Consider the following 22,327-nt stretch of genomic DNA (forward strand, 5'->3'; position numbering starts at 1 on the left):
AGATGGGGATTTTCCGTCCACAAATACCTTGTAGTACCTCCTGGCTCCAGTACCCCCAACTTCGAACATTGCTCCCTCTTCAGATTCTTTTCAGCTTATCAAGGCATGGATTTTCATGTGTATTTTGTTTAGCTTAAATAATGCTTTCTGCTTATTATCAGTTAGGAAGGAAACTGATAATTAGTCACTTTTACTTTCTCTTCCCTTCCCCCCATAGTTCTTCATATTTTTTTTTCTTTATATATAGAAATGTGTGTTGCAGTTTACATGAGTGTTTACACTGAGGTTTCTATCTTCAAGGAATAAGGTTTTTCTCAGGTGATCTCATGCTGTTGTTCTTTGGCTGTGTCCCTTTACTTGTTCTAAAAGCAGAGCCCAAGATGTAGGAATTCAGTAGCAGTCTTTTTTGTCCACCTGCAGGAGACAGAGTAGAGTGCATGTCTATGTATGTGACTGTGTAGTAAAGCAATTTCCAAAGAAGAAGGAGCTTTGCTTGAGTTTTCTTGCATATGTTTTCTATTAAAACAGAATGGGTTTTAGACAGGTGTGGGAAACTACAGCTAAAGATTTGATGTATTTGAGCAGGATGTTTATAACACTGGCCTGTAATGACTATTCCCTGTTTAAAAAATCCTCGTGTTTCTGCATTTCTCATTATTTTCTTTGTGTTCATTTAAAAAAAAAAATTGCAACTGCAGTAAAAGCAAGACTGTTTAGGATGGGAATTTCACACAAGCTTAGTTTTTTTCAGTACTCCTAGCTATTTCTTTTGAAATGAATTGTGAAATACATAAATACCAGTAGAAATGCACAACTTGCTCTCTTGAATTGTCATTATTTGACTGTAAAACAACATTAGAGGCTTTTGGAAAAGCAGTATTGAGACAGCGTCCGTGAAGTTGTGTTTGTATACAAATCCAAAACATCAAGTAATTGAATTTTCTTTACCAGTAGTACTTGCATGTGATTGTCCTGGAAGTAGCTGAAGGAATCTGAACTGTTACTGTTGATTCATAAATTCAGCAATGCCAATGTATGTTGTTGGGGGAGGAGTAGAGGAGATGAGCCTGGGGTTTGGTGTGATTGTGGGATGCAGGCTCAAGTTTCACAATGATGCTTTTGTTTCATCAGCTGATTCAAAAGCCAGGCTTGGCTTTTGAAAAAAAAGCATTTTCTGAAGTGCATGAGTGCACTTTGTGATCTGTGGTTTCCCCCTCAAGCAGAGAGCTGATAACTGTGGGAGAAGATTGTCTGGCTGTGTGTTACTGGGGTATCATGAAGGAGTCAGTGGAGCTGTGCTGTAAATGCGGGAGCACAGCTGTTAGCCCTGAGCTGTGCTTCCCAAGGACATCAGGCAGCTCTGGGTGCTCAGGTGTCTTGTGCCAGCTGGTAGGGACAGATGTTAAAGATCTGTGAGCAGAGTTGAAGTTCAGTTAGCCTGCAGCCTTCACCTGCACGAACAGGTTTGAGAATCTCACTCAAAAGGCATTGATACACTGAATTCATACAGTGAGTTCTTGAAGCCTTGGTAGTGAAGCTTTAGTTTATTGGAGGACCGAGCTGCTGCAAAGCTATCACAGTTTTGCTTCAGTGCTTGCAAATCTAGTCACTACCTATACCCAGAGCCATAGACCAGACTTGGTATCTCAGAGCTGTTAAGAAAAAAAAAAAAGAGGGACATGAAGTGCCTGGCATGGGCGTTTAAGGAATTCAGTATGAAACTCTGGCAAGGGTCCGTTTACGTTTTTTTAAACATTGTATTTCCAAACTTTGAAGTTTGGTGTTTTCTGATTTTGTTTTGTGTTGTTTTGGGTTTTTTTCCCTTTTCTGCCTGTGCTCCCACTTCCCTCAGGTTTCAAGAGGGTAACTTAATAATTTCTTTATTTGAAAACATAACAGGTGTTAGTACCTACTTTCTCCATCCCTCTTCTTTTACATCCAGCCATTAAGTTATGGACTCTGCAACAGAATATGATGTCAGCAGGTGCCTAAATTTCCTCCCAACATTAAGGAGTATGATTGTCTATTTCTTTCCTTTGGTTCTAGAGGTTCAGCCCAAACTGATCCCTGCCTGGGGACAGAGCTGCTGTGTGTCATGGTTTAATATGCTTGTGAAGGGTGGCACAAGGCAGTCTTTCATTACCAAATATTGGAGTTGCCTCACTGAGGGTTTTAAAGCTGAACAAACTGTGAACATGACTTGCAGCACGTTCCAACCACATGGATGTTAATTGGAGCAGGGACTGGAACTGCCCCAGTCCCCAGCAGCCAGTACCATCGTGTGAGTGATGTGATCAGTCTTTCAGTCTAAACCTCATGGTCTCTCATGTTTTAAAAACTTAGATCTTTTCCTTAGTCCCAACTGTAATAGAAGATACAGCTGGCACTTTCTAGCTTAGAAATTCTTATGTAATAGTCTGGATTTTCAGTGTTTTCCACCAAATTACTCTGGGATGGATCACTTGCCAAAATCTTGAAATAAGATTAGTAATGACTGTAATAGTGTGCAAAACCTGAATGTTTCTCCTAAATAGACACTGTAATTAATTTAATTTGTCATAAATATGATTTTGGTTCCCATGCTCTTGTGTCTCTTCCACATCTGTGAATTTAACTTCATACCACAACCTTACCTAAATGGTTGGGCTCTTCAGACTGTATTCAGATAACCTAAAGGAATGTAATGTGCTAAATCCTAAGAACCCATATAATAATTGTGTTTTTCAAGATACTCCCTCTGAGATGCATTTAGCACAAGTGAGAAAGTGGATATTGCCAACTTTTCTCAATTTTGAGAAATGTTGAAATCACTTAATAAAGCCGATCTGATCTCTATAAATAAAATTTAATACTGTCCTTTACTCTAACCAGTTCAAGCCAGGAATCTGAATGCATTAATATTAATGAGAAATCTATTGATTTTAATAGTAAGGGATTGTGTTCAGTATCATGGATTTTAAGTCTTTGTGTAGTGAATGACACTTCTTAAACTCTTAAGTGAATGTCATTCTTTCAGAAGCATGTAATGTGTTCATAAATTGATTATGAGAAACTAAATTATTAGAAATTTTTATAATAGTCATTTTTTAATCATGTAACCTCTGGCACTGGAGTTGAATGCTGGTAGGAATTGGGCTGTAAGGGACAAGAAAGCCAGCATATGTAGCCTGCATAGAAGTCTGTAGGCATAGAGTTTATACAGGGTTCTGGCCCTCCTTTGAGGGACAGCTGTGGGACCAGGGACTCCAAATTCAATTACAAAAGTATGGACTTTAAGTCCTGCAGATAAATTAGATTTCAATAATGATGATACTATTGTATTCCTCATTTCCATAAGAGGACAATCCCTGCTAATTTTGTATTAATCTTTTACTTGAAAAAACATTCCCCAATAAAAACAAAAGCCCAAAAGCTTTTGCAATTAGAAGAAAACACCCAAACTGATTTCAGAGACTTAGGAAACCATTTGGGATGTCCTAGTTCAGATCCCTTAGAAAAAGGTGATTTACATTTTTCACTTTGTATTTATATATAGAATGAGCCTGTTGAGAGTACCGTAGCAAAGAAAATATTTAGTGGGTGCTGTACAGGAGTAACAAAAATACAGGAGCATGTGTGGAGAGATGAGGGCACATCTCTTCTCATTCTTCTCTTGCAGGTTGTTCCCTGGTACCTACCCAGAAGTTTCTTGGTTGCTCTTGTCTAAACAGACATATGGAGCTTTCTCTTCATCTTAATCATCTTTGGAACATCAGTAATCAGCTTTTGAATTTCAATTTAGGTTAATGCGCATGGAGGGAAGCACATGAAGTGGCCCTCTGGGACCTGTTGAGCATATGTGCACATTGGTATGTCTGATGCACTTTTCAGGATTGGCCAAGTGTACGTTGGTAGAAGACAAAAATTGTCTTTTATTAAAATCTTGTGCCTCCATAACAAATCTGCTAAATATAATGAGTTTTTACTCTAAGTGGATCTGAACCTATTTCTGAAATTGGTTTGGAGATTTACTTTCAGAATACCTAATGAGTCTTTTGGTCTCTGCCTTTTCTGTCAGCACCACTTTTTACAATGTGATTACAAAAATGCAATGAATGCACTAAATGTAGCTGGAAAAAATTCAGAAGGTTAACAGAAATTTGCTGCTGTTTTGAGACCTGAAAGTTTCAAATACATTCCCTCACCCTTAAAGAAAGTACGGGGGGGGGGGGGGTGTTGAAAATCAATTGCCAGTAATTAAATAAATAGGTTATCCAGATTGCTGTAGAGCAATGAGCTCTTCCAGAGGAGAAAAAATAGTGATGCCAGCATGGAAGTAACCATACTCTGTGTCAGGGAACACCTTTATTTGACTGTATCTGTCTACTCAAGCAAAGAGTGTGTGTGAAATTCTGGAAAATTTCACACTCTTGTGAGTCAAAATCTCAGGTGCCCAGTAATCCCTTCCACCAGAGCTGGGTTATTTTTGAGAGCTGTTCTGTGTTTACCTGTCTGGTAGACCCCAGTGATGAACTCTATTGCTGTTAGAAACAGGGAACTCACGAAGCTCCCCAGGTGCTCAATCATCCACCTGAAAATAGTGGGACAGGCAGAAATCTTGTTCTGATTGCATCTAGCTGATCAAATAGCTAATGGGATGTGAAATACAGAATACTCCTGTCTGCAAGATGTTTGCCATCTGTCTGTCCTTTGGGAGCAGATGAAGGTGTCTGAGCTCTTTGGGAGAGGAAAAAAAAACACATAAAGCCCTTCTGCTGGCTCCGAGCATCTGACATTTGTAAGTTCTTCTACACTGAAATAAGAATGTGAAATCCTTCACATTTGGCTCACTGGTGCTTGTGGAATGCAGGAAAGAGAAAACTCCTCTCTTAGATCTTGTTATGGTTATTTAGTCATAATGAGCCAAATAATAGAAAATGGAAATGATAGAACTGGTTTCTGCAGTAGAGTATGCTCTTGTGTTTGCAATGACTCTTTTTGCTTGGACAGTATATGTTTCAGTTTGTTCAATGAGTCATGTAATCCACTAATATGTATCAGCATAATTAAGCATAATAAAAAATTATTGTTTACCAGTAAATATGCTGAGAAGTGCAATATTTTTTAAAATTACATTGTTCCCAATGCTTTAAAAGACATCTAGAGAGCTATTTGTGTGGAACAAATACATTTTCTATTTGTCTGGTGCTTTTAAAGGTCATTCCATTATCATCTTGTCTGAGGATTTATTGGTGCTCGCAACAATTATAAACACATTTTCTTCCTGGTTTTATTTCAATACTGGAGTTTATTCTTGTTGTACTTATTGATGTTGATATTTCTTCTTGCTGTAAAACAAAAGTTAGTGATCACCTTGCCTAAGGAATTGTTTTTGCTGTCAGCTGAGTGATTTCCCCTTGTCACTGGTTTACTCATCTTTATTTTCATTGTTTCCCACTGAAAGGAACAGATTACTTCAGGAAATGGAAGAGTAAAAAATCACCTAGAAAAGTTTTGTGAAAACTGCTACGAAATGCATGAGTTTTATATAGATTTTCTGCTTTCTGGCCTCTCTTTGATATTGATATTTATAGCAAAACACTGCTGTCTCCTTGTCCTTGGTTTCTGTGAATACTTTTTGGCAGATCTACTGTATGAGAAATGCTTTACCTGTAGTCTGAAAGACTCCTTGCTGTGGGCTGGAAAGTACTTGCCACAACAGTACTAGGCTTGTACTGCTTGAGAGAGGGGAAGAAAAAGATGGGGACTATGTGTGACTCTTGTACCTTCCTGGTGGTTTCAGGAGCTTGGGGAGAGCAGGCTGATCTCAGTCAGACCACAGGAAGGGCTTCAGCCTTCAGGCTGGGGTGTTCCTGCCCATGCCACTCACTGAAGGACAATCAGTGTGTTGGAAGGCGAGCTCTTTTCTCAGGCTGTGGCCTCCAGCTGGTTTGGTGTTTGCCCAGATCATTTGTCTTTTCATTCACACCCAGTGAGGCCCAGTGACACCCCTGGGCACTTCAATCACACCCTGCAGGCTCAGGGGCCAGCAGAGCTGTTTGGGCTCTGTCCCCTTGGGAATTCTGTCACCTCAACAGCAGTGCCTGCTTTGGTGATGGGAAGATGGGAATTTTAGATAGAAGACTAGCTTTTTCCAGTCTGCCTTGCTCCATCCTCTGCCAAGCTGAAAAACTGCAAGAAGTAGTTCTGTATTTCTGCAGATTGACCTTCAGGAGCAATGTTTGGCTGCCATGTGGCTCTGGCTAATGAATGTCTTTGAAAATGTAGTGATGAGTAAAACTTTGAAAGTAAAGTTTTTCAGTGACTGAATATTTTCCTTTATACTCCATTTATGCTTCTATGAATTGTAAAGCACAAGTGTAGTCTAAGAAATTCAGCTGACAAAAAGATTTTCAATTTTGGTGAAACCCATAGAACTGTGGCATTTTAGTTATTTTTTCTGCTAGTTTTTGTGGTTCTAAATTCTGTTTAAATGTTCTTGTAGTTTACAGCCCTACAGACTGTTCTATTGTTTATAAACATAAAGGGTATATGTGTTTTCATAACCGTGATTGAAAGTGCTTACTGCTCTCCTGGCATGACTGTGCAAGTTTGGGTCTGCACCAAAGTATGTTCATTGATGTGTCATTTCTTGATGATTTTACTGTTTCAGAGGAAAAAAGGTTGTGGCAAGTTAATGTTTTAGTTACCTTTATACAAAAGGAAGGCAAAGTGCCTCCTGGTATTAAGATGTTTAACTTGGGTTTGTGTATTACTTAATGCAGTCATATATAATGATTTTTTCCTCTGTTATGCCCTTTGTCATATTAAGGCAATATTTTCATGGAGTTTTGGTCTAAATCAGAAAAATACTAACAAAGCTGGTATTCTATTCCAGTTTCTCATCTTTCCTTCAGAAATAACTTTATAAGCCTAAGTTTCATTTCAAGTCAATGAATCACACATTCCTGTGTGCTGCAGCCCTTTCAAAACGGGCTTTAAGACATTTTGTGCTTCATTCTTTAAGGAATGTTACCCAGTGTGCTTTAAAAGCTGGGATCTGAGAGGGGGAAGAGTCTGGATCTTCATGTCCTCTGAAGCTAAATTAGCCTTTGTAGGGAAACTCTCTGTGTGTGCAAGAGAAGGGACAGATTGGATTTTTTTTTTATTGCAGGGAGTGGATGGGTACAAGTTAAAATTTTTAGGGAGGTTTTGTTGTAATTATTTGTGGAATGAAAAAGAGGCATAAAATCCAAGACTAAGACCAGGTAATTGTTATAGCCCATGCCATTCAAAGCGACTGACTGGGGAGGAAACCCCAAATAAATCCTCAGGAATATTTCTAAGAGGAAATAAGAGACAAAGAAGATGAGTTACAGTCACAGCTTGTTTTTTCCCTTTCTTAAGTGTGTTCTCTTGGCTTGTCCGAGACAGCTCTAAATTTAGAAAAGACATCAAACCCCGGCCCTCTGAAGGAGCCCGCAGGCGTGTGGAGGCACCTGTGTGGAAGTTGCTGTGTTGTTTCAGCAGGCAGGGAGGGCTGCAGCCCTGTGCTGGCAGCTGGAAGGCTGCCACTCCACCTCATTGTGCGCTGCCTTTGCTGCATTAGGCAGAGGAGACAGCCACCAACGTGACTGCCAGTGTTGAAAAGTAATTACTGAGTAATCTCCGCTTCAGATCTTGCCACCCTTGCACTCCCCGGTCCAAATACCTGCCAACACCAAGGCCACTTGTTTCCCCTTGCCATTCTGCACGTTTCTCCTTTGCTGTGACAAGACCCCCCTTGGTGAAAACCAAGGGGTTAATGACAGTGAAGAAAAAAGAGATGGTTGTTTTCTTGCTCTGTGATTGCTTAAAATTGGATATGACAGCTTAAACACCCACCTGCCCAGGACATATGCCCATGTTGGTGTTCAGACCGTGGGTGTCATGTCTTCTGCTCAGGTTTTTTATCTGTCATTGAAATATTTTACTGCACTAAAATTATTTACTAAGTCTTTTCTCTCTTTTATTCTTTTTGTTTCTTTTATTCCTGATATTAGCCAGGTTTTCCCAAGTTTGTACCTGTCAGAAGTCTTCACCATTTTTCAGTTAACTGCTTTGTGGAATCCCGTGCAGGTTTTCTATTTCCCATGAGGGTTTGGTTTCTGGACATAGCTGAAGCAAACTCGTAGGACTAAGGTTGGGAAACATTCTTTACCTAGGTGTGTCTTCCTTAGTGATGAGTAATGGAATGGCTTGGTCGAAATTCCTATTCCCTAATGCCTCTGATTGTTACAACCACTTTACCCTTGCTAGTCAAGTGATTTATGGGCAGGACTCTCACCTTGTCCGTAGGGTTCCCTGCCCCAGAGTGGGATCCTTTGACTTGGCCTCCTTTTGGCTCCTTACAGGCTTTTAACAGACTGGTCTGTTTCAGTGGTTTGGTGTGCCGAGATTTGTCAGAAACTCAATTGTTTTCTGCCAGAAAACCTGTCTTCCATTACCAGAGAACAGCTTGCTTGCTCCTAAGAGTTTTATTCTTTATCATTGGAATATCATGGGCAAAGATATTGCAGAATAAGTCTAAACTTAACTTTGCTTTTCTGACTGAAAACTCCCCAGTGCTGTGTATGACAGTCTGATAACCACCCTTGTGCCCCAAGCCCCACTGAGGAGATTGAAATGAACCTGGTGGTGTTTGGCTTGGTCTTTTGTTAATAGCAAAATTTTATGAAGCATTTAATTATTTGCTTTTACAGCAACTGAGAGGTTGATGATGATGTTCATATCAGAGTTTGAGGGAATTGTAAAAGCAGTTGCATGTAGCTAATTCTGGTTCCCTATTCAATAACATTTTCTGTATGAAGTGGAAGTACACTGATTGTGTTTTGATATTGTTTGTTGCCTAAACCACATCTGTGTTTTGTTGGAATTGAAATGATCAACATAGTTTTGGCAATACTGGCCATGTTTAGCTAAATAGTCAATAAATTTTGGCTTTTAATAGCATAGGTCACTTTGATGTTATATATCCATGCTCATGAGGAAGAATCATTCACTTAGTTACACTGTGTTTTAAACAAAATACTTGAATGGTGAGCTCTAGAAATGTGGCCAGCCAGCTGCCCTGTGATGTGCCTGCAGTTTCTAATTAGAAGATGCTCTATGCAGTAACCATCTCAAATATGTTCCTTAGCAGTCTCTTGGATGAGACAGGAATACACAAAAAATTACATTCCGAAAAAGGGCATGTTATGATCCCATCATGGAGAAGTCAAGTGTTTGGTCTAGTGCTGTACATTCCTTATGACTTTGTCAACTGAGCTAATTGTCCCCACTTACGCTGGTGAAGGCCCTGCACTGCCTGCCCTGCCAGGAGAGCTACTCATGCATTCTCAGCTTTTGGGGTGTTGGAATTGGAATTGGTGCGTTGGAATTGCCCCATTACTGCCATTGGCCTTTCCAGGGATGCTGCTACAACCATTCCTAGGACACCCTCATGGTGTTTGTGGTTTCGCTGCCCCCTGTGTACCGCAGCTGTTGTGTGGTGCTGATGACAGTGAGGTCAGGGGGTGGCTCTGGGGTGGGTGAGGCTTCCCCAGCCCTGCTGTTTGAACTGCTGGGCGCCAAATGCACTGTCTGGGCTTTGCATCAAAATCTTGGCAGAGGAACCACATGGGTGACTCCTGCCTGTGCTGTTTGTCATGCCCTCCCTTCTTAAATGTTCAGTAAAATCTGTAAGGCAGTGGTCTGATACGTGTGCTTTAAGGAACAAATTGTTGGTTTTAGGTCCAGAATACTGTGTGAGTTTAATTCAAGAGGAATTGCCCCTTCATTCTCACAGGACTGTGTGGAGAAGTCCTGCTGCATCAGTGATTAGTAGATTATAAAATTGAGGTTTTGGTAATTTGGTTTGTTGGTTTTTGGGTTTTTTTGTTTTTTTTTTCCAGCTGTAATCTCCCATGTGTTCCAGTCTGAAAAGTATCAAATCTTTATGTGGAGATTTGGATGTCATTGTTTTAACTGGTATTGAACTTACTTGAAAAAGAGGCCTAAGCACCACAAGAAGCATTCATGAAATAAATTAAAAATCATCATAAATAAATTTGTCATCTTAATGCTGACATTTGAAGCCCTGGCCTGTGTTTTGTTTATGTTCAAAGCAAAAGTACTGTTCTAGTTGATTTTTAAAAATCATCTGATAGCAAAGTGTTTTTATTTTCTTTTTTTCTTATCCCCTCTTTTTTATTTTCTTTTAACTGGACTGCTTGGAGAGCAGAGAAAGAGAAACTTTTTGTGATAAAAACTGAACTTGTAAAACTTTTGCTTGGAAGATCTGAACAGAATGAAAAGTAGTAATGGGAATATCTTTACATGTGTTAGTAAAAGTAAAAGCTCTGTAGTGCAGAATGGGATGGTGTTGAATAGCTTCGCATGTAGTGGATTTTATTTTTTATGTTGGTAAATAATAAAATTCAAAAATAGCGTTGTGAATCAAAAATTAAATAAGAATTTAAGAGTGAATCTGTGTTTTTAAGGGAAGAAAATACAGATATTACTGTACAATCTGAGGAAGAGGGAACAAGGATGTACTAACACTGATAGAAGGCAATTTTATCAGTATTGAGTCCCTGAGTGAAGAAGAGCCAATATATTGTGATTTTTATTTTTTTTCCCTAGTGTCAAGTCCAAGTGAAGAAGAAAGCCTAGCTTGAAATTATCTGACAGCCTTAATGACTCAAAACAGGGCAGTGCAAATGTGAACTGAGTGTTTTTATGGAGCCAGCATTCATTTTAAAGCTTTCTTTCCAACCTATTTGTGTGGGGTATTTGTCTTCATGTATATGTATAATGCCACCTGCTCTGTACCTCTGAAATCTTTGGGAGAACGTCTTGAAAGAACCTTAAAATGTCTGTCTGTATGAAGCACCTCTGGGTGTTTTGGACATAGATCTTCTCAATGCTGAAATTTCTTCCTCTGCAAAGCACATCCCCACTTTCTCAGCATTATTTCAGAGTTCTTAAGGTCATTTGCAGCATCTTTATATGAAGATAAATAGAGCTTCAAGTATAATAATGGAGTTTTCCGTTTTCTTGTGTGTTTTTCTGCAGGTTAAAGTGGGGAGGAAAAAATCAAACCCAGAAGCATCATTGATTGGGTGGATTTTTCAACATGAATCGTGCTTTTAGCAGGAAGAAAGGTAGGTAATTTAGATTATATTTGATGGAGACATAAACACCCTGTAAAACTTCTTTGGAATATTAACAATTATACAAAGAAAAACTTAATCATTGCACTGAATTATCTAGATAAAAATGAGCAGCCCTTCTAGAAGATGTATGGAGCAAAGCACGCTGGATTGGTACTTACAGAGCTTTCTGCATTCCAAGGCTGAAGTTGAATTTCATATATTTTTTATTGCAGGATGTGTTTACACACACACATAAAATACATATTCTGTTTCCTTTTTTTGCCTGCACACGCCAAAGGAGGTGCTGGAGGGTTTTGGAACTTCTAAGAATCAGTGACATTTCTTTACATATATATTCATTGGATTCTTGTTCTTCGATGAGCTATTTTTTTTTTCAAACTGTGTTTAATATACTTGGAGTATATCGTGCAGCAGGATATTTTTAGCTTTAAGAAGTTATTCTGGATTTGTAGCGATCTGAAATGCCATACTTTCCAAAAGGATATCAAAGCACTAAATATTCAGTGTTATATATGTTGCTTCCCTGCCTTGCTTAGTCTCTTTCATGAACTGCTTATGATTAAACATGAATCTTTAGAAGGAGCATTAGTGGTGAAGCTTTTTTTTACTGACAGCTTTGTTGATATTTACCCCATTTGTTTGTAAGGTAGAAAATACTCAGTAGATCTCATTTCTTTATTTTCCTTGTGTTCCTCTAAAGGTCCTTAAGTGTGACACACACGGAGATGAAGCCCTTGCATGAATAAGTAGGTGTAACCTCAGTTGGACTGAGTGTAAATCTTTTGTTTATAGAGCAAGAGTTTCTGCTTTGTTGTCAGTATCAAAGCTGGAAATAAAAGGAGTCTTTGTACTTGGGCCAATATGGAATGCCAGCATCACTGCATCCTTGTGTGCCCAGTGCACTTGATTGTTAAAGCTAGGTGAATCAAGGTAAGAGAAGCAGTCCAGAATATTAGCACGTGACCACAAAAGGAAGAGACACTTACAAAGGCTGCAAAATAGGATGAAAGGTCCTTTAATAGCCTGACAGCAGGAGGGAATAAGCTTAAACCCATAGCCAGTGCTCTCCTTAAGCACTAATGTGTTTTCTTTTGTAGGTAATTGTGACATTGCTATCAACAGATAGCCCCTTTCAGGTGCTTGATAGTGTTGCCAAGCTTCTTCCAAATCATTTGAGAAGCCATTTGATTATTCTTTAATTGTGGATTGATTTATCACAACTGAGAAAGAAACTAGGGGATTGTAGATAGTTTTGTCTAGGGGACCATGTAATTATTTTCCCTTTTTTTTTTCCCTAATGACTTCTGATAATGTTTGAAGCTCAGCCTGCCATGTTTCAGAAACAGATCAGTTGTGTTTTACTGGATATTTTCTCTGAGTTTGGGCTTGAACCCAGAATACTAAAATGCTCTGTCACTATTGCCTATTGCCCTTGGCAGTTTCTGCATCTTGCCTTTACAATCAGGTGTGAAGTTGTATCCCCAGTTTCCTGGGATCATTTGAGGGGACTCAATTAACTTCTCTCTGTTTTCATTTCTTCATAGGAAAATCCGTATAAATTTCTTATTAAGTCCTTACCTATATTTTTGGAATTTCATTGTATTCAGACATTTGCTTTGTTGTTCAGTTCATTTCTTGTCTTGTTTTCTTAGCCCAACAAGAAAAAATTATCATATAAAAGCTGTCAGGCACAATGAAATGCAATTAGTGTGGATTCCTAATAATGATTCAGAACATGAGGAGACAGGAATTCAATGCTGTCATCCATTTATTTTACTCATAGTAACACTCGTGACATTTCCATTCTCATACCCTAGGAAAAAAAAAAAAATTTCAGTTAAGTAATTGTCAAGAGTAAGTGAAAATTACATATTTCAAATTACATCTTTTTAATGCAAATTGAAGTTCAGAAGAACCTGGCTCAATCAGTGTTCATGCATAATAACTGCATTTAAAAACAGTTTCAATTGCTGAACTTCCTAAGTAGTATTTGATTTTTCACCCCCTATCTCATAGATACAGTTTTTTCCATTTCTTGATGGGTTATTTGTGGGTTTCTTCTGTCCACAAGTCTGTGGACAGTTTGAGGCATTAGAAGTGTGACTGCTGTGGCTTCCCAAGCAGCTCTTGCTAAACCCAAACCAGTTTCCAGCTGGCTGTGCTGGCAGGGTTTGTGTGAGTTCCAAGTTTGAAGTGCTCTGTTACCTTGAAGTTACAAAAACAATAGCCTTAAATCCATAGGATTGTGAGGGGAATTGAAACAGATGGAGGTGATTCTTGGATAATGGCCAGAGACTGTATCTGAATTGGGCAGATGCACAGAAGAAACGTTCCCCAATGTTCTTTGTGATGAGCAGACATAGGGAAGGTAGCTGCTCATGCCATAGCTCCCATCTTTTTGAACTGGGTGCCAGAATGGCTGGGACTGAGCTGTTCTTGCTGATGAGCTCTGTTCTCATGCCATCACCTGATCCCAACAACACGATTTTTTCTTCTAAATGGTCAGGAAATTATTTAATTTGCAGACTTTGGTAGACAAGGAAAGAAAATAAGCACTAAAAGCAAGCTTGCTTTATTTTTTTCCCCCTTTTCTTCCATTGGAGGCTGGTTAGCAGCCTGTGCTTTCACAAAAGAATTGCCATGAAATGTGAGTTGCTGAGACAGAAAGTGAGCTCTTTTTAAAATTAATTCTGATACTTTACAGGCAAAAGTTTCCTACAGATAACATGTGTGCCATGAGTGTTTATGGAGAGAATCTGTTATGGGAGCAGCAGATTTTCATAAATCAGAGCAGTGCTCTTAAGAGCACACATCTCCACTTTCAGCATTACCAGTATTTCGTTTTCAGTTCATTTCATTACCTGTAGCACAATTTTTTGCTACAGGTATCGTATTGCAGTCAGTACCCAGTGTAAGTTGATTTTTGAGGGGCATGGTTTGGACATGAAATAGCCATTTCAGCTGACATGGCGTGCTGATGCTCTGGCCTTAAAAAAGTGGTGCAGCCATTGCCTGACTCCCCAAGATTTAGTACAAACCAGAAGCTTGCTTGTATTTCAGCTGAAATTATTTTTACTTGTCTCATAGTCACTTGGGTTGAAGGCTTCATTGATATGCTTAAATCTCAAATTGAAAAAGCAAGCTATTAATCTTTCATCCTAATAGTGGCAATGAAAAATATAGGAAAATGTGAAGCCTAAGCAAATTCAGCTTTCTCTAGAAAGTACTTACACAGGTAATGATAAATAAATGAAATCTTTCAGCAGTCCAGGTTGTGATATCTGGTCACTTATGTCACCCATGAGCTTGTATACCAGGGAATCAAACTGTAGCACTAACATGGAAAAAAAAAAAAAGGTTAATTTCAGGTTTAAAGCTGATACCAGCACTTGCTGGTTTAAATTGTATATTTAAATGCACATTAAAAAAAAAACATTCAGAGTAACTTAGGCTCTCTCTTGGCTTCAGTAGAGTTTGGTTGGACTAACAAATAGGTGTGTTATGGAGAAAATTTTCAGTTCAGAAGTACTTTATCACTCTACAAAAGCAATCATTCTGTTTTCCATTCATTGATCAATGAGTGCAGGAAATTACGGTGAAAAGATAATTGTATTTTCTTTAAAGAACTCTTCCTATCTCCCACAAAAACAAATTAATCAACAATATGTATGTCCTTGTTTTCTTGTTATGATCAAGCTTGTGAAAATATTTGTGTATCTATCACATTATTGGAAACTTGCTTTTGTGTGTGATCCAGTTTTGGGGAAGGGGTTTTGAGGAGTCCTCTTTACTTTCCATTTTCAGTTTTTCCTTTAAAATCACACATCATTCTCACTTTGAAATGCTCTGGTGCAAAAAGTCTGTAGTACAGATGGAAGTCTGTTCAATTTGAAATATGTTTGCATTTTTCTAAATTCCATCACTCTTTTAAATAGCTTAGGGATATTAATGTAATTCTGTAACAGAGATCTCTAAATGCTATGTGATTATGTAAATTTTTCTCATTCTTAGTATATTTGTATCTAAACTAAATTACTTACTTGTTCTTAATTTAGATTTGATTTTGTGATGAGATTTATTTGCATGAGCAAAATAGAAAACATTGACTATGGGGATTTTGTTTTACTTATTTTAGTGAATGGAGTTGCCTCGCATAAATGCATTTGGCACACCTTACTGATCTTGCATCCTTGTATTAAAAGATGCTAGTGTAAGAACTGGGGATATAAATAAGGAAAAATAACTAGCGTTTCCTAGCTTTTGCCTCATCAGAAATGTGAGAGAAAACTCCTGTTCCTTCCAGAGAGAGACGCATCTGAATAAGGAATGACTGTAATCCAAACCCTCTGCGAAGAAAAGACTGGAACTTTTTGAGTGACACAAACCAGCGCTAAAAATGTAGATATACATGTCCACTGAATTACAATGGATGAAATGGGTGAGGCTGTGCAGGATGTAGCAGTTGAATTTAGGGTTTTTTTTCTGTGTTGTGCCCCAGTGGTCCTCCTTCATCCCATAAAGAATGTCAGCCTTTGTTTTCTTATCACATGAAGTTCAATGTATGTAGGAATCTAAATTTTCTGGTGTTTTTTTCCCATATGAGAGCAGTTAATAAGGTGGATAATTGCTGCCTGTTACCAGCTCCTGAGATGTAGATGGTCTTTATAATGCTAAATAGGATGCATTGAAGTAATGATCTGTTTTAAAATCATAAGTTTCAGCGATGATGTTTCTGTGAAATGGCTTTTTATGAGTCTTATTTATGAAAGTGTAGACAGGTGCATTTAATGGGCAGGGGCTGACATATAAAAAAACTGCAGTCAAAGCTTATAGCATGCTCTTTTTATGTGAATGCACTGGCTATAGCACAATCTTTATTTTTATTATAAACATATGCTGCATTCCAGAGATGAAAACTATTTTGGTTTATATTTTATTTCTTAATAAGAAGACAATAAGTGAAGGGCCAAAAGAATGATGGGGATAAGTGTAGTCCTGAAGTAAATACTTTCTTTCTGTCAGAACCTATTTCAGTGATTTAAACAAATGGCCTATTGTATGCTGGATTACCACATTAAGAGTAATGATAAAAAGCATAAAGAGGATATACTCACATAGTTTTAAAGGAATGTAAGCAGTCACAGGCTCCCCCACTGTGATCTTCAGATATTCTTGTGGGTTGCACTATGTCATTTCATAAAAGCATTCACCTTACAGGGAAGAGGGGAAAAAGAAAACACAAAAACGAGCAAATCAACAAACCAAACCTAGGTCTAAATCTCCTCTTCTGCCTCTATGCAGAAAAGCTGCTGCTTGATTTTTGTAAGATTTTCTTGAACAAAATGTTTTTCAGGAGTTAAGGGTGTGAGGAAAAGAGGAGGCTTTTTTGGTATAACAAATATTTGTGTTCAGCTGGTCTTGACACAAAAATCATTGAATAGTTTTATAACACCTCCCCAAAGAAGTCATATGTATTCCAGTTACTGTTCCTTGTCTTTCTAGATGTGGGGTTGTGTGGAAAACCAATATTCAGTGACCAAGTCCCTTTTTTGTATTGATTTTTGAGTCTGTTTTTTGAAGTATTGTTTGTTCTATTGCTCTCCTCAGGCTTTGGCAGCATCCGCTCAAGGAGACCTGCAGGGTTTCCACCTTCATCTGGCAATGACTAGAGGTCTTCTCTTGGTGGGAAAGGGCTGGGCTCAGTCTGACACTTGGTGTGTGTTTGTAAACATCTGTATGCAGCTGGATGCATATTTATGGTAGTATGTTTGCCTTCTGAAAGCAGAAAGTTCAGCTCTAATTGTTTAGGGAAAAAAAGGTTACAGGAGGGATACAGATGAGGAGGGTGCTCTGGAAACCTTCTCTGAAGGATTCTTGGTTCTGTGCAGCTGAGTCTGATTTTTCTTTTCTCTCTGGTGCCATAAGAATAGAAGGATAATTTCCTATTGCTTATTTTATCTGTGTTATCTTCGAAAAGGTGTTGCAGAGCTGATCTTATCTCTTGCTTGCTGTAAGGAATATTCTAGGCAGGTTAACAGTGACATTTACAGCAAGAACTATTTGCTACTTCTCCCAAAACTCAGGAACTCCTCTTCGGAAGACATGTGTGCTGTTGAGCCATAGGCACAAATACTGGGAGTCTGAAGCTTTTTGGCTTCTACCCTATTAAAATTTACACAGCCACAGCCTAACTTCTTTTGTTACACAGGTGCACTGTGAGATTGCTTGGTAGGTATCTAGTTAAAGATGAAGTATCTTATCCTGTGTGAAATAAATTAAGGCTGTAACAACTAGACCTTCGTAGGAATGACAATGGCTACTTGATGTCGTAAGTATTTGTCCTATAAAGCTGTTGGAAAATTGCAGAGGGCATCCAAAATAGGTCACTCAGGAAAGCACTGTTTTGTGAAATCAAATCCTTCTGGGACATAAAAGGATGTACCTTAAGTACATGAGCAAGAGGAAGCCATAGATATGCATTTTTTGGTTGCTCAAACTCCTTTCTTCTCCTTCCAGTTTGAATTTCAAGAGAGCTCCATTTAAACTTTTATATCACATAATTTCAGTGTTCTGGAATCAGAAAATTAAAAGTCTATTTTATTGTATATTGGGATTGTCATTTATGCTTATTTTCCTTTGTTTTGATCTATTTACATAATGTTCTTTAACAGCAAGAAATTCTTCAAAAGCTTGCTATTTAAACATTTTTTTATGTTTAATTGATACTCCTCGAAATTTATTTATAGCAGTGCTGGAATAGTTCATTGAACTATTTTTCTACAGAACTACAAAAGGGAAATATCGAGTTGGAGGTTTGGTCTCTACATATATCTTAGTGAAGACTTGCAGAATGGGATCATTTAAATTATGTTATGCCAGTAATCTCTTTCTGACTTCAGATAGAAGCTTTTATCAAAGACAGTGGAGCTCTTGTACCTAGAAGACTTACAGGGTATGGGATAAATAGTTCAGATTTATTTTTATTTTTTCCCTTTGGTTTAGGAATATGAACTAGTTCCAAGTTCTTAACATCAAAAAATCTAAAGTGCAAAAGCTAAGATTTGCTAATCACTGGTCAGTTGCACTAACACTTTCTTCCTGTTTTCCTTTGTCAGAACTTACATATCAGCATCCATATCAAAAAAACATATAGTATAAAATGTCTAGGCTATGCAGTGGATGTTACTTTTGAGGGAAATGCAAATACCAGGCTTATTTTCAATTTGTGACTATGCCAACCCAGCATTCTGAGACATTGTTCTGCAATTATAGCCATCAGCTGTTTAAAACCATTTACAAGGTCCTAAATATTAGGGGAGAAGGACACAGGCAAAGCATTCTGCCAAGCTCACTCTGTTCTAGGGAGATATGGCTCTTTTCTTGGCAAAGACTAAATATGCATCCAAAGCATAGCTTATGTTTGGGAAAAAAAGGAGAAAACAAGTAACAGAAGTTTTTTTTGAGTTATGTGTATTGATGTGCATTTTTCTCTACATATTTCTAGGGAAGGCTCTGACTCATAATTTCATTTCCTTAGTCATAGTAACCTGTTAATAACTTGAAAAAATTACTGCTATCAGACACCCAGACGTTACTCAGTCATTGCTCTAGGAGGTGGCAGGAACAAATGCTGCAGCTGAACAATGCAATAGTATGGGTAGATTTGTTTGTTACTAACATTTTAGTGTTACGTTTTGATGAAAACTCTGGTGCCAGGCATTGTCTCAGGCTTCAGTCTATCCTGTCATGTGTTACCTGCAGTGGTCAACAAGTCAGATTCTACCTTGCTGTCTGACCAGCATAAGGAGGCTTTGTGAGCACCTGCCTGTTTCTACTGCAGTCAGAATAAAGGAAATTATTTAACAGGGTGACAGTTTTTTCATGTCATGTTGTGAAGGTTTTCTTTCTTTACAGAAGAATAAATAATCTAGGAATAATGAAACGGAGAGCACTTGTGTACATGCACTGAAGCAAGTAAGCTGTTTGTTCCTGAGGCAGTAATACCTAGATGAATTATGGATCTCTTAAGCTATCTTCTTCAGGAGACTCTTATTATGCTGCTTGTCACAAAAAATATTTTTGTCATACCAAGTTTTGTAAAACAGGAAGGCAGTTCCAAGATTTCTTCTGTTAACAATAAAAGCATCCGTCAATGTGAAAAGATGCTAATCCAGTAAAGAATAAAGGTTTTATTTTCTACCTTTTAGCAATAACTCTCTTTTCATTATGGCTCTGAAGAAGAAAAAGTTAAAATCAGAGTCCTTCCCTGTTCATTGTATTAAATGAATGGCCACTAGGTCTAATATGCTTTGATAAACGCTTTAGATACATTAATTAATAAATGTTACTTAATGTTAATGCATTAATAATGACAGTGGGCTTTAGGGAGACAGTTAACTAAAGCTTCACTGTGAAAATGCTGTTCTCCAGTCTCTTAGGGCAGTAACATGCAGAGAAATTAATCTCAGAGGGAGAACAGTTTCTTGGCACTGCTAGTGTTTCCTTTTTGGTGGATAAATGGTCACTGTGTGTTATCTAACCTGCTGCCATCCTCCCCTGAGTGCATCACAGCAGATCAGGGCCCTTGGTGAAGTCTCTGAGTCGATTGCCTTCAGTGTGTGATTTGTCAGCACACATTTGTCCCTCTGCCCTGGCTCACACACAGGACCCAGCAGGTGTGAAATGCACTCTGGAAAGCAACCTCCCCGTTTTGAGGGCAGGGGCTGGCATGGTGCAGGGGGGTGAGAAAAGAGAGAAGGCTTAATGCTGAGCAGCATTAATCCTCTGCCCATGCAAGTGCCCAGCTCCCACCTCCACCCTTGCAATTCAGTCTCTCAGACCCTGCCATTTACCCCGTGCCCTTGAAATAACCCTTTTTTACACCTCTTGTTCCACACAGTGCCAGGGAGTGTGGCAAAACCAGCACTTGCTCAGAATTTCTCATACTTCATTTAAGCATAGGTTCTATTGGACTCTGAATGGCTCAAACTCATAGTTCTCAAAACCTCAAAATTCTCAAAAAACAGCTGAGCACTTTTTGAAACTTGAATGTAAACTCCTAAGGCAGCCTGGATTAAGAACTTCAGACAAGATCTAAAATAACTGTGGTTTTCACCTAGTGCAACAGCATGAGTCCTTTCACTTTCTATTACTGTTAACATTAGATGCTAGTTGTCAGGTATGGTTTTATCTGGGCTTTCAGTCCTTTCTTTAGGACCTCTTGTTTTATTTAGCCAGGAAGTGTCTGTGTAACTACTAAAATAATAATATGAACTGTGGTTTTCATTGTAGCATTTCAAATTTTGCTTGTTGCTTCAGAATGAATAACTAAGTTTTAAGCTGTGAAAAGTCTTAAAAAATTAAGTTAGGTGAGGGATCGTGCAAACCACAAGCCATATCTACGTCAGATATTTCACCAATACTTTTATTGTTTGGTTTTTTTCATGTTTTTCTGGTTTATTGCATGCAAAATGTCTGAAATGGGGTCTTTCTCAACTGCTGTGAAATCAAGCTAATTCTAAGCAGTATTTCAAGCAGCTGCTGAGGGTGGTGTAAGTCCATAATCAGACCTTATAAATTCAGAAGGAGGTGCTGGTAAAAAAACTACCGCATAATAACTTGTTTGATTTTTCGCACATCTTTGCTATGGGCCTGAGTTTTACCTTGGATTGATTTAGTTTAGCATTAAGAGCTCTTTCCAAACCATCACCACTCTGTAATTATTATTTGTCTCTAAGAAATGGACTTCCATTGTCAGAGGAAATCTTCAGTAGCTGTGTCAGTGTCTGTGGATCTGCATCTGAATGTTGGATTATTTTAGCCACTAGCACAAGGCTCCTGGAACCAGCTGTCTTTTGGTACCTCGCTAAGTTACTGATTTCATTTTGAGCTGGGAGCACCTGTCTATATTTCCTGATCTTCCTCCCAATTAGGGGTGCCAACAGTTGTAGCAACACTTGCCCAGCAATGTTATTCCTTGCTGGAATCTCTGTCACATTGCTGTTGGAGGCTGGTAGGCAACTTGATGATTTCACATAAACATTTTAAGTAAAGCTTTGTGCCTGATAATAAAATTTTAAAGATTACCTGATGCTGAATTAAGACCAGCACTTCACACTTGACTCCCAAACTAAATAACATTTTTTTCAGCTTTGAATTTGCACTGATGGCATGAAGGGAGGAAGAAACATTTGCAAGGACTAGTTTTGATGCCACCTGTCTAGCCACTTGTCTGCTTGTAAAATTGCTTTAGAAGCTACAGCTCTGTCACTTGTTTGTGGTGGTACTAGGCATAAAATGAATTCAAAACTATTGCAATTTCCTTAAGAGGTTCAGTACTCTGTTTTTAATAGATTTTTCTTTATAAATGTATAAATATGACCGGATCCCTACTGAAGCTAGTAAAGAGAAATGTGAAGGAGCTAGGTAAATTAACTCTGGGTATTAGCAATGTGGCTGCACCTGGAGGAGTTGAACTTGGCCCTGTGCAGGTGTTGACAGAGCAGGCACTGAGCAGTCCTGTCCTGAGTGCTGGCTCCCCGAGCTGCTTGGCTGGGCTTCAGCTTTTCTCCTGGCTTTATTCTACCTGGCCTAACTCTCAAATTCCCTGGGATGGTTATTTTGCACTTCCAGATAACATCGGCCTTTCATATTATGCTAAAGAGGAGATCAGGTTTCGGGTGTTAAAATATTCTGGGAAATGGTTTCTTGGTTCTGGCAGTCCAATCACAAGCCCCAGTTAAAAGGAAGAGCCTTTTTAATCATCCTCCTGGGTGCTGCTGAATGGGCAAATCATTCTTGCTTAATTAGGAAGTGATAATATCACTCCTCTGTAATGGAGGTGAACATTGCTGCCATCTAGAATGAAATTTGCTAAGGGGAAAAAGAATTTCTCAGCTTTATAGTTCTGATCCTGTTACTGTGGTGGCTGGTGAATAACTTGGTTAGCCATTTTCTTGCTCCTGCATAATCTGAAATATTTCATTATTGCTTTATTGTCAATCAGAGTCACAGCTTTTGCTCTTCAACAGTTTGAAGTGAACAGAATTTTATTGTCCTGAAGTGTAACTAACAAAAAAGTTGGTGATTACTGTAACTGCAACTCCACGTAAAGGCAAATGGAATTGGGAATATCCAAGGGTAGGCTTTTCCTT

General features: G+C 38.5%; 1 protein-coding gene across 5 annotated transcripts in view; it reads left to right on the forward strand.

Moving 5' to 3' along the window:
* The window catches only part of GULP1 (GULP PTB domain containing engulfment adaptor 1), a 143,120-nt gene that overhangs the window by 56,199 nt on the left and 64,594 nt on the right, over nucleotides 1-22,327 (forward strand). For all 5 annotated transcript variants that reach the window (XM_005486942.4, XM_026793328.2, XM_005486941.4 and 2 more), the window contains one exon: nucleotides 11,074-11,162. In XM_005486942.4, the coding sequence (XP_005486999.2) occupies nucleotides 11,135-11,162 (28 nt within the window). In that variant the 5' untranslated portion in view covers nucleotides 11,074-11,134. The remainder of the gene's footprint in view (nucleotides 1-11,073; nucleotides 11,163-22,327) is intronic.

Source organism: Zonotrichia albicollis, chromosome 10 (assembly GCF_047830755.1).
Source record: "Zonotrichia albicollis isolate bZonAlb1 chromosome 10, bZonAlb1.hap1, whole genome shotgun sequence".
NCBI lineage: Eukaryota > Metazoa > Chordata > Aves > Passeriformes > Passerellidae > Zonotrichia > Zonotrichia albicollis.